Raw genomic sequence first — 13,366 nt, 5'->3', positions numbered from 1 at the left:
GCCCACCAACCTCATGGTTTATCAAGCCATGATGGTACAAACACCCACCAGATTTGATGGGCCATCAACTGTGATGCTTGATGGTTCATCCACTAGGCCTCATAGTTGATGGTCCACCAGGCCTGACGGTGGAGGAACAGTTGTGCATCCCCAAAGATCATACAGATTCAGTCACATGTTGAAATGACATAGATTTAATGATAGAGTAATAAAAGTCAAAAGTGTCAAACTGGAGCTACGTAAGACTCTTTCCTAATGCATCGCAGATCAACAGCCAAACTCTACAGCGCGGAACTACGAGATAGAGGGACACACGTCGTAAACTACTCATCGCAGACATAATAACATGAGGTCACCTGTATTTCAGACGGGATAACTGGTCGATCTTACTTATTACACCTCTCGTACCAGTCATCTCATCGAATCTCCACCAGTCCCCTCCATCAACCGACTCCCTCGAACAAAGGTTGTGAGTGACTGCAAAGGGGTTGTGCTACAGGAGCTACGGAGTGACTACAAATGCTTTCAGTCCGAAGGACCCCCCGAAAAGTACCAATTCCTTGACTGGGCGTCACATATTACGCCTCCAACGTATCAGCCACAGTGAAAACAACTTACAACTACATGTGTTACGAACAGTCGAACACCGACGTGAAAGAGGAAATATCGTAAGGGTACAAGGGTTCTGCAACAAACAACATAACAACTTTATTGTGAGGTGATGAATTGGGAGTTTCATCGCCAGGGACGATACTCTACCTCATTGCTGCTGGTGATGTGGGGAATGAAATAATGAGCCCCTTCACAATAGGGATCGACGTCCTATGGTGCTCAAAAAGGTCAAAAGAGCTTTGAGGGCAGAGCGTTGGTGCGCTGAATTAGGCCAGGGACATTGGACCTTTGGATCAACTCTTCTCAGCATAGATGGGGAGAATGTCAGTTGTCCATTGGCGGGAAGCAAGGGGAGTCACGAGCCGTCGAAATATGGAACGACGGTCTCTTCTCAGCAGCGCAATACTCGTCCGTCTCCGAGACGAGAGAGCTGCTTCTGCGGCGCTATCGGCCTGTTCATTCCCCACGACACCACAATGGGCTGGAACCCACTTTAGAACCAGACCGTGCCCTGCTTCGTAGAGAAGCTGGTCTGCCATTAACACATCCATCACCAGGGGTGCGGATGAGCCTGGTAAGCCAGAATTGTCAATAGCTTGCAGTGCAGATTTTGAATCAGTGAACACTACCCATTCACATGGGGCAAAATCAATGATGTGCTGCAGAAAGGAAAGTATGGCATAGAGTTCCGCAGCTGTTGATGAGGTTTGATGCGAAAGGCGTCGTCCTTGCACTCCGCCTTCGGATGGTATGACGAATGCCGAAGCGGACGTGCTATTTCTGGATGCCTCGTCTGTATATGCTGCTGCAGACGTAGATAACTTCTCGTCTGCCAGAGCATAAAAATAGGGTCGAAGGACTTGAGGGGAACCTGATCTCTTCGTTCCAGAATGTTCGGAAGACTTACGAAGGTGGGTGGCGCACCGGCAGAGACCAAGGGTCTTCCAGCGGTGTTACGTCCTTAGCTACTAAGCCAGTGAGACTCTGGCGTGTCCTCTGCGCTACTTGATGGAAGTCGCTTTCAGGTCGGTATCGAATTGTCCTGAGGAGAGGGTAACGGGGAATGTGCGCACGCAAACGTAGGAAGTGCAGAGCCACTTCACGTTCACGTAGAACCTCAACCGGAAGTTCACCAGCTTCAGCCAGGACTTACCGTGTTTTAGCACAGATTTCAGCGTATTGTGTCTGCAGATTACATGCGTGTGTTGGTTGAGAACGAATGAATGACAGAGTGCACATATTTTCTGCCATCATGGAGGTGTACTTTAAAGCTTTTAAGGTGTATAAATATTTAAAAATCCTGGGATCCACTTAGTCATTTACACGCCGATGAAAATGCAAGTCGGCGGAGCAAGGTGGCTGAAGGGGCTCACCAGTACTATCAGATGCAATCTGGTTTCCACCACACATCACCAACGGAAATTTGGCAGTCCATTAGGCACCTCCAATGACAGTCTGCTGGTCTATTAGGCATCAAGAGGGACAGTCTGCTTGTCTATGAGGCGCTACCAAGGGCGGTATGGTGGTTCACTGGGAAGCATCAAGGTAGATTTGATGGTCAGTTATATGCCATCAGAATATTTTGATAATCCGTCAAATTTCCTCTTGGTCCATCAGCAAAATTTTTAATCTGGAAAGTCTGCCGTTATGTCTGATGTCTTCGGGCAGATATCCCAGAGGGATGTCGGCGCAGTACCCCCTGAAGTCAGCCCAGAAATTTAGTCCGCAGTGGCACTTTAAGGAGCCAGAAAAAGACTGTGTTCCATCGCATCTCATCTCATCTCCATCCTCATCTTCATCCTCATCTTCATCTTCATCCTCATCTCATCTAATCCTGAGTCTTGTCCCTTAACATTTCCCCACAAGTTCGCGAGATTTTCCACCTTTTTAACGAACACTCGTGTGATAGAAGCTCATTTGTAGCTCTGCTCTTATGATCCCGTATTAAAAGTGCGGGGTGTTCTTCTCGGCCATCAGATTTTATGCATGACGTGTGTGGTTTGCAATGTCACGTCACAGCCGTCATGGAAGGCGCTCAACTATAGTTGAGCGAAAGTTTGAGCGGCCAAAAAAAGACTTGCGCAAACCGACTGATGTAATTAACTTGTGTTCATATACGCAAATACCGTGAAACGTGAAATATAACGTGGAATCTAGGCGTATCAGGGCAGTTTAACCTCGGAAAGGTCTCGGTTGATAAGTGTTTTTACGTGTTAGCCATCTGTTTGGCTACTTTGTGGCGCGATACAAGTTACTTTGGCGTTTATTGCAGTGTTACATGTGTTGGAGATTTCTGGGCACGTTAAATATTCTTCAGGTTGCAAAACCTAGCCCACGGATTGTGCCCTCGCTCACGACTAACATCTAAGAATCAAATGAATGTCACGAACTTAGCATACGCTTGCGTTTGATGAATAATGAGAACGGGCTGCTTCCTTAGTGAAAGAATCAGACTAGTGTAGTATACGTAACGCCGTTACCATAAATCGATACATTTTTCGGTATCGAAGTGCGGGTCGCGATACTTTTATAAAACGGTATCGGAAAAGTCTTTCTGTATACAAATTTATGGTAACGCCATATCCTTACGGTTATCGATTCCAGTACTTTTATAGTGCCCTCACTCTTGCTTCGCCGGTCATAAATTCTTACCGTTATTAGTTGTGACGCGCCCGCCTAGTGCGGACAGTGACAAAGACAACTTTCCTACGTTCACCTTGCCTAAAAAAATGAACACAGCAGTTCCCCCTAGTGGTTCAGCGGAACGTCCCTTCAGTGTCTGTACAGACACGCTTACAGCAAGGCGCACTAGGATGACACACGAAAAGTTTGAACGCCAGCTATGGCTAAGAGTCAACCAAAGGGATTTAGCTGTATGATAAACGTTCTGCTTTTTTTTTTCATGCAAAACTGTATTCTCCCAATTCGCTATTATCCGAATGGCCTGTTCACGTGAGCGAGATTTTGATGTTGCAGATTGCATGCAAATTCATATTTTCAGCAAAAGTATCAGACATATTACAGCGTTACATTTTTGGTAACGGTAGCGGTACTTCGTCACATTAAAAAGGAAGTATCGATGTCGGTATTTCGATTCATTTTACTCAGATAACGAGTATTGGTATCGTGATACACTATTTCGGTATCGCGTACAACAATGAATCAGACAGAACCCGAATAATTAGAAAACAACAAAAAAATGGCATGTTTCTAAACTGTGTAACCACAAAATATCCTGTACTAACTGCAAACCTATCTTCCCAAAAGCAAAAGCTCTTGTAGTGAGCGAAAATCAGGTGCCCCGGATGCTTCTAGCTAAAACGTTTGTATTATACCAGGTCGTGGGAGCCGCCCGTCACTTGTGTGATGTACTGCTTGCCCACCTTAACCGCGACAGAGGTAGCGTCCCCCGCTGGTACAGTAGCGGGTAGGTAGTGTTCTCATGTGTCGCCTCCCCGCGACCTGCGAAAACCGAACAGGCAGACCTTCTTTTCTTTCCACACTTACGACATCTCCCACCCCTCCTCCGACTTCGTGTCCTCTCATACTCTGTGGTGGCTCAAATAGTGTTCCTGTTGCTCTTCAGACTCAACAAGATGCTACGTTCGTCCTATTTATATGCTCTAGCTTGCGCCCTTCTATGTGCTGGCATGTCCGTCTGTGTGATAGCGTGCTGTAAGGTTATGTTCCCAAGACACCTAGAGCATGGAGATTCAAGATTAAAACAAATTTTAATCGATATTGTCTGGTGCTAGGCGGATTATGTCTTGTAATCGTCGAACCCAAGTGGTCTCCCAAGGCTCTATACTTATACTATACGTGTCGCACGTACCCTTATATTCCTTGAGGACAGACAACGCTGAAGCGCAAAATCTTTTCCATATGCCTTCAACTGAATAGTTGTGAGAAGCGCAGAGATCTTGTCCACTGCGTCCTCCACTCTTGTCCTCTTGTCCAGAGGTCTTGTTGTCAAGTACTCCACCGCTCATATTAACCAACGATGGATTGAACGTCATTGCAGTTCCTTATTTAGCTCTTTACCCTAATAGAATTCGGAACGTGGACTGAAATCAACCATTTCGGTAATGGATTTTCCATCGCCCTCTGTGGCTTAGTCGGCAGGGTGTCCGCCTACTGGTCCCAAGCTCGCGGGTTCAAACCCGGCAGAGGACGGTGGCAAATTGGTAGAAGGGTACAAGTTGCTCAGACATGCCGACTTCCGTGAGGGACGTTCAGTGTGGTGTGCCGTGTGTCGAGATTTCGGCGCACGTCAGAGAACCCTCAGGTGGGCAAAATTAACCCACAGACACGACCACTGTGGCGGTGCTCATGATCGCACTTGTCTTGCCACTTAAAGCCACGAATTATTATTATTAATTGCCCATCCCTAAAAAAATTCTTTTTTGTAAAAATCATGAGAATGAAAACATCAATGGCAAACAATCAAACAGATCATGAAGACGTGGCTAATGTCCTCTTGAAAATCTGTTGCAGCAACGTTGCTAGAAAACATTTCTGCAACATTGTGACAGCACTAGAACCATGTTTCCCGAACACAAATACAATATTGAGGCAATATTTCCGTCATGTTTCCACAATATTGTGACACCATTACAGCCATATTCTTCAATGCACACATGATATTGTGGCAACATTTGGGTAATGTTTTCACTACATTATGACAGTGTTACAGCCATGTTTCTTTAATACAACACAGCGTTTCGGCAACAATTATGTAACGTTCCTATACAACATTGTAAAGCGTTACATCCATATTTGTTGAACCTACCCCAGGTAGCACCAAATGGTATGGCAATATTTCATCAATGTCAAACTACAATGTTGCCCAAACGTCGCTAATGTCCACGACTTTAACATCATTTGCAACATGCATTTGTGACACTCGAGCAACGTATAAACAACACTGCAACAACATTGCGGCATCGTAAGTGCACATTTTTCAATGCGTGTCTACATAAGCTAATAATGTTAATGAATGTTGCAAAACGTTGCTCCACATTGGACAACATTTGCAATGTTGCTTCAACGTCACGGCAACAATATATGCTACTAGGGAAGCTCGCGGGTTCAAACCCGGCAGAGGACGGTGGCAAATTGGTAGAAGGGTACAAGTTGCTCAGACATGCCGATTTCCGCGAGGGACGTTCAGTGTGGTGTGCCGTGTGTCGAGATTTCGGCGCACGTTAGAGAACCCTCAGGTGGGCAAAATTAACCCGCAGACACGAGCACTGTGGCGGTGCTCATGATCGCACTTGTCTCGCCACGTAAAGCCACGAATTATTATTAGTAATTGCCCATCCCTAAACTTTTTTGTAAAAATCATGAGAATGATGATGATGTGATGTTGGGCTAGTTGGTACGACATGACTGGCAGAAAACAGCTTATGAAGACGAGGACACGATACAAGCGCTGCAATTTTTTTTCTCTTCGTTCTGTGTTAGTGTTGTTGTTTTTTGCAAATTCCTTGCCTTAAATGCCTTATCTCCCTCACACAGTAAAGAGTTATTTGTTCTGTGATGCTGCACCTCGTTTTTCTTTTTTTCAAGTAAATGCTAGATCCTTAAGACAAAAACACGACAGCCTATCATTTTTGCTCGATGTGATAAACATCGAGTTCGATGTTTTGATGTTTACTGAGACCTGGTACCAAACGGAAAGTGATTTCTTTCTTTTACCTGGATACGCCCATTTTTTTAAAAACCGATCATGTTTATTAGGAGGAGGTTTCCATGTTAGTTCGATCAAATCAATTTCAGTTAGTTAATGCATTGTGTGTATCTCTACCGGACTATGAAGCATTGTGTATTAAATATACTCTAGATATCTTTGTAGTAATTTACTGCCCGCCACATGGCAGTGTAAGTAGATTTCTTGAATTCATTGAATCGATCTTATCCTACGCTTGCGGGAATTGATGCAAGCTGGTTCTGGGTGGTGACATGAATATAGACTTGCTTATAGAATCATCCTCTCGACAAAACTTTCTGTCACTGCTTACGTCATACGGTTTCTCAAATTGTGTTAATGAAGCCACTCGCGTCACAGACCATAGTAATACACTGCTAGACTTATTCATAACTATGATGAAAAGAGGACACTCTCTGCCTGTATTGCATGCGACGTGAGTGGCCATCTGCCGGTCATTCTCGGTGTTCGTAAGGCGCCAAAAAAAAAAAAAAACTGTCAAACTCTGTCTGTATCCAAGATGTCAACGATACTACATTACATTTATTCCGTTCTCAATTGTCCCAAATAGACTGGGAATTTTATACCAGTACTCTAATGTAAATGACGCGTATAATACATTTCTTTCTATTATAAGGCGAGTCTATAAGATGTGCTTCCCTTTGAAAAGGGTTTCCCAAGCTAAGCATGCGCGAATGCCGTGGGTAACTATTGAACTTCTTACATCAATTCGTAAGAAATATGCGTTATACAAGTAATTTCTCGTAACTAGGGACGGAACTAAATTGATGGAATACAAAAGGTACCACAATCAGGTAAATATTGCACTGAGCAAGGCCAAGCAAGATTACTATAATCGTCTGTTCGATGAGGCCACCTGCAAAAAGACTGAGGTTGTTTGGAAGAAACGCATCATGGGCCAGTCAAGACACTCTGCAGATATTGATAGTGTTATTTTAGATGGTCGAGTCCTTTCCGGTGACGAGCTAGCTGATACTTTTAATACATACTTTACTAATATCGGCGATACTACAAATGTACAATGTGACACACATAACATTCCCCAAAATGATAAGTCATTGTTTCTATTTCCTACTGATGCCACAGAGATACGGAGCATTGTAATGGGTTTGAATAACTCGAAAAGTATAGATGCTGATGATTTGCAGATTAAGCCGATAAAATTTGTAGTCGACCTTCTGGTTTATCCCCTGACTTTCATTTGTAACTTATCTCTAGCTACAGGCGTATTTCCCGACTCAATGCAGGTAGCCAAGGTAGTCGCCCTCTATAAAAGTGGTGATAGGAATGAGTTAAAGAACTATAGACCAATTTCTATTCTGCCTGTTTTCTCTACAATTCCAGAATCAATAATACACGTTAGATTATCAAAATTTGCTGACAAGTATAAGCTGATTGCTATGGAAGAGTTTGGCTTTCGGAAAGGTTTATCTACAGAACATGCATTGTTATGCCAAAAAGAATGTGTACTTAAAAATATGAAAAATCGCAAGCTTACTTTAGGTATCTTCTTAGACCTTACTAAGGCATTTGAATGCATCAATCATAGTATTGTTTTAACCAAACTATTCAAATATGGCATCAGGGGCAAAGCTCTAGAGATTATGGCTTCTTATTTAGGTTCTAGAAAACAGTTTGTAACCTTAAAAAGTGCCATGTCAGATATACTTGACATAAGGTGTGGAGTGCCACAAGGAAGCATCCTTGGTCCTTTGTTATTCATATTCTATATAAACGATATAGTTTATATTGACCAAGATGCGCAGTTCGTTGTATATGTAGGCGACACAACTGTACTCATTTCTGCGTCACAAGGGCCAGACTTGGTTCTCAAGGGGAACACCATTTTAGATAACATGCGAGTTTGGACTGAGAAAAAATTGTTTGCGTGTTAACACTTCAAAAACAAAAGCAGTAATCTTTAAACCTAAAAACAAGACTTTAACAACAATTTCCCCCCTTAACCTTTGGTAAATATGAACTCGAGTATGTACCTAGTGCGAAATCTTTAGGTGTTATATTTTCTCACGATATGTCCTGGAATGATCATTGCAAATTTTTAACAAACAAGTTATGTAAAGTGTCTGGTACGTTAAGTAAATACATATAGACGATTTCTTCCTGTAAATGTTAAGCTCATTTTATACAATTCTATATTTTTTATCAGCTTTGCTACTCTACATTAGTTTGGGGTACCACCAGTAAAACTAACACACGCAAGCTAGATTTGATTCAAAAAAGAGTTCTGCGTATTCTACAGGGCTTAAATTTTCCTGATCATGCAGAGCACCTTTTTGCACAGTTTCAGGTTGAGAGTAGATGCATTGTATAAGTATCATTTGATCCAGGTTTATAAGAGGATGGTGAAAGTCGACAATCCACATGTTGATATATACTGCCTTGAACGCACAAAAAGTGCTTACGGCTTTCGACAGTTTTCTTCCTTTGTTGTGCCCTTTTGTCGGACAGGCTATGGGTATCAACCCATTAGATATGAATTACCAACCATTCTGAACAACCTTGCATCTACTAATATTAATGCTTTCGCTTTAAACGATGCGAACATTACACAAATGTTAATTTATTAGTGCAATTTCTTGCTTAGATTCTTTTTTCATCTGTATGCTGTATGAGATATTTTTTATTGTTATTCCAGGCTGGAGACAACGTACTGTGTGTTATATTGTGTAATCTATATTATGCTGCTGCTGCTAAAAAATGTACGGGGGCTGCTAAAAAATGTAATGCTTGTGTGCATGGCTGCTATGGCCTCGTCAAGCCTTTCTGGCTTTTTTGCCATAATTACCCCGCACCATTTGGTGTAAATAAAATTTCATTCAAATTTCATTGCTTCAATGCTGTAGAGTTGGGCTAGTTGGTACGACATAACTGGAAGAAAACAGTGCAAGAAGACGGGGACGGAGGGACACGATACAAGAGCTTGTACCGTGTCCCTGTGTCCCCGCCTTTTTGCGCTTCCAGTGCTGTAAAAATCAACGAGCGAAAAAAAAATCATCCTCATTAGACAAATAATTGCAGGCTGAGACAATTGGGTGGACGGTTCTCTGAAAGCTAGAAACACGCGTCGCCAACCGTTACTCATGCTGCACATCCATATCCAAGACGAGAAAACAGCATTGTTTTCAGGCTGCGTTGTTATAGTGCGTGCAAAGAAGCAGAAAAAAAATCTCGTTTCTAACCGTGTCGTAACCAGTGTTGGGAAATAGTAGCGAATTTTAGTGCGTCGTACGCTATCACCTTTGCGCACGTAAGGGATAGCGTGGTCGTTCTGCACACTACGCGAAGCCCTCTTTATGTTTTGCGCGTGCGCAGGACCACCAACACTACCCCTTACGTACGCAAAGGTGATAGCGTACAATGTAGTAAAACTCTCGATTACTACATAAGCTAAGCTACAGTTATTACACAAAAGTAACTAAGTAACGAATACAGTTACTCTGAGCAATTAGTAACAAGTTAAGGTACAGTTGAAATAACCTACTTACTTCACGGTTGCTTTCAGCATTGTCAAGCAACAACTTTTATTTCAAATTCTGCGCAAACTAGACACGTACGGTACATGTTGTATCTGAGCAATAGCTGTGGCGCAAAGTATGTGTCCGCAAGTTTGCCCCACAAAATTGCGTAAACGTTTCTACCATGCAGATCAACCGCTGAAGAGCTACAGAATACGAAATATCATACTGAGGCTGTTCAAGGTGCCGAAAAAAAGAAAGAGAGAGAGAAAAAAAAGACGCGTTTCTATTGTGCCCACCCTCAACGCAAGTAAGTGAAAACAAAAATGCTAAAGCTCCGTCATATACGTATTTACTATATGTATAAGAGAGAACTGATGTTCTGAGGCTGGACATAGAAAGGACAAACACATACAAAGCCTCAAAAAGGCTCAATTGGTAGAGCGTCTGGACCGGTAATCCAGAAGATGTGGGTTCGAATCCTACAGCCTGGCTAACCTTTTCAGTGACTTTCATCTTTCACTATATGTATGTTTGCCGAAGTTTTTATCGCAGTGATTTTACTTAGGGCCATGTTGTAGAGGGTAACTATGTCGTTGTTGATTAAATCTGGCTGGCGGAAATGATGTGCACGTGTTCTGCTCTGTTGTACGCTCTCGGGTGTTCCTGTCGCTTTTCCAGCCACTGTGCGAGTTCTTCACCGAGGCCAGCAATCGTGTGGACATAATGCGTATGGTGGTGAGCCTTGTGACCTGTCTGGGAGACGCCATGGTGCTGACCTTTGCGTGGCGCTACGCTTCGTTTAATTTCTTCAACCGGGGAACCCTCCTTCTCTTGCTGGTGCTTGCCGTCTTGCTGTCACAGAGCCTATTTTGGATAGTGGTTGCCTTCATCAGAGCTTGGTGGGTCCTGCGTACTCTTATTGCCGTATAAGACAGCTAGGATTTTTTGTGTGGTTAGTCTCATTTTGCTATGTAACATTAGAGGACAGAACATTTAACCAATTTCGCAATTTTTAACCAATGGATGATACCCGCTGAGTACCTGGTATTTTATTAAACTGACGTAGACATGTTTCCATGTTCATTTCACGACCATCACACAAACACTCCAGTGATAAGTCGCCGGTAAATCACCCGTCTTCCCACGCAGTCTGCGAAGCAAGTTTTAGTGTTTTTCTCAAAAAAACTTTCAAAATTTCACTGATTCGGATATTAGTGCCGTAGTCCATAATTGTGGGAGACAGTTGTGCGGTAATTTCATATCGATAGATTGTTTGTTATTGCATTTGGAAACCTGCTACTATACGGAACCTTCAAAACAGAGCAAATCTTTGCACAATTACATCTCACTATACTTAAACACGCGATCGCGCGCAGTTGAGTTGGGACAGTGCCTTCAGTACAAATTCACATGCTATTGGCAACATTGGGATTCTCATAAACACTAAGTATGTCTTTATCCGTATCTCATGCGTTCTACATTTGTTGTCATCACGACAGGACCTGCTACGAGCCAATCTTGAAGTGGCGAATGCGAACGGCTTCGATTGAACTACTAACGGTAGAGCCTGAGGATGATGCGCCTTTGGAGCGAGTCCCAAATCAGCCTTCCTTGCCACCCCATGTAAAAGAAGGTGCGACGCGCCATCACACTGTCGATGGGACTCCTCCAGATACCATTCTGGGGGCATCAGGGTCGAATAACACCGTTTCTACACATCCCGAGACTAATGGATTCTCAATGCAGGCCAGGAGGTGAGTCAACATTCTCATCGTATCATCGAATCATCTACCATATAATCTCCTTCCCTTGTCACCATGCATGTGCCTCGAACTAAGTATGTCACATTATCAGCAAGTACACGGTGTTATTTTCCGCAGTGAAGGTGAATAGATATGTGCAACTTATACTTATACACTTTGCTTATACACTACACATTTACGTTTCTGTCGCGCCGCGAGAAGCGAGATTTCTCCCTTGCCCTTAAATGCGAATATGAGCAATAGTTGCTCATTTTTCCTCCGACGACATCAGTGCACTAACAAAAACAAATGTTATCATTGCGCTACACAGAAAGTTGATAGAGCTTCGATGGGGTGGCCGACTTATAATTAATTAATCACCACATGTATTTGTATTTAAAAAACATTTTCCTGTTGCATAATGAAGGATATATGGAAAAGTAAATAACTAATAGATAGATACGAGCCAGTAGCGTGTTTTTGTTTCTTCAAAAGTACGCAATTAGCCTCCCGGCATAGAGAGATCCGCACTGATCTTAGAAACTGTCGCTCTTATGAAATCAATACGTGTCATACGAAATTCTAATTCACATAGAATAAAACCAGTGTGTGTTTACACAGAATGCATCTTCAATGTTAGCTATTATTATTAGTTTTTGTTGTAGCAGGCCTTGTTTCTGATACTTGTTGCCTGCTTACCAATTGCTGCTACTAAGTACCTGAATCTTTCATGTGGGATGTTCGAGCTTTTCGGAACACGGATGTGATCAACCGAGTGGACAAAACATGGCATGCGCGAAGCCCGTGTTTCTGATTCGGATTTTCGTCTTCCTAGTTCCCGGACTATTGCGATAGCGCACTATGAATACATGAGATCTCGACATGTGCCTGTAGTGCAAAGTATAACCATGCGTGAACTTGTGTTTTTCCAGAGCCTCGTTGGACGCAAAAATGGGATCCTGTCCAGAAGGAACTCTAAAGTCTCCAAAGCTCAAATCCATCACTGCGTGCACAAATAACACCGACTCCGACCTACGTCCCAAAGTCAGGCGCTGCACCAGCAATATGCTATAGCGCCAGATAGTATACACATGTACAACGGATTGAACATTTCAGAACCTTGGCTTCTACCGAGGGAATTTCGAACTACGTATACAATAACAGGTGTATCTCCTGTATAAATGGTCGTTGGTTTTGTCAGCTTATTGCGTGTTGATCTGTATGACACGATCTTTATTTCGTTCAGTTTTTTTTTTTCTGTGTTGTTGAGTTATATACGCCAACACGCTTGACGTGGCGAGGTGAAGAGCATGCTATACAATGATCAGTTCCGCGGACATCGGCGGCACTAGCGACGCGGATATAGCGAAACTCTCGAGTACGTCTGTAAAGAGCAGGGATGGGCAGTAATACCCATATTTTGTATTATAATACTAATACATAATACTTCCTAGAAATCGGTATTATACGTAATACTTTGATTCTGAGGTATTATAATACATAATACTAATACTTCTGTGTATTACACGAGTAATACTAGTAATGCATTGATACGTAACTTGGGGAGAAAGAAATGAAAAGAAAATCAGAAATCTATATAATTTGCGCATTACTTATCGAGACAGTCATTCTCCAATGACGAGCTATTTCAGATGCTTACATGTTTAGCATATTCTCAAAGGGTAGTCCTCTATAGGGCATGCCTTTTCCGAATATGATGAGATAGCGCTGGTCAATTCGATCACAGTGAACAGCTTGCCCTCAGTGTGGCAGAGTCTTCATTTCGTCCACCCTGGACGATAAAA

At 42.8% G+C, this 13,366-nt stretch overlaps 1 protein-coding gene across 1 annotated transcript in view; it reads left to right on the top strand.

Moving 5' to 3' along the window:
• The window catches only part of LOC135401512 (E3 ubiquitin-protein ligase MARCHF2-like), a 31,122-nt gene extending 18,383 nt beyond the window's left edge, over positions 1-12,739 (top strand). The window contains exons 3-5 of the mRNA XM_064633965.1: positions 10,498-10,718; positions 11,319-11,573; positions 12,494-12,739. Of these exons, the coding sequence (XP_064490035.1) occupies positions 10,498-10,718; positions 11,319-11,573; positions 12,494-12,635 (618 nt within the window). The 3' untranslated portion in view covers positions 12,636-12,739. The remainder of the gene's footprint in view (positions 1-10,497; positions 10,719-11,318; positions 11,574-12,493) is intronic.
• Positions 12,740-13,366: the final 627 nt, after the last annotated feature.

Source organism: Ornithodoros turicata, chromosome 1, assembly GCF_037126465.1.
Source record: "Ornithodoros turicata isolate Travis chromosome 1, ASM3712646v1, whole genome shotgun sequence".
Taxonomy (NCBI): Eukaryota; Metazoa; Arthropoda; class Arachnida; order Ixodida; family Argasidae; genus Ornithodoros; species Ornithodoros turicata.
This window is presented reverse-complemented; position numbering and strand designations above follow the sequence as displayed.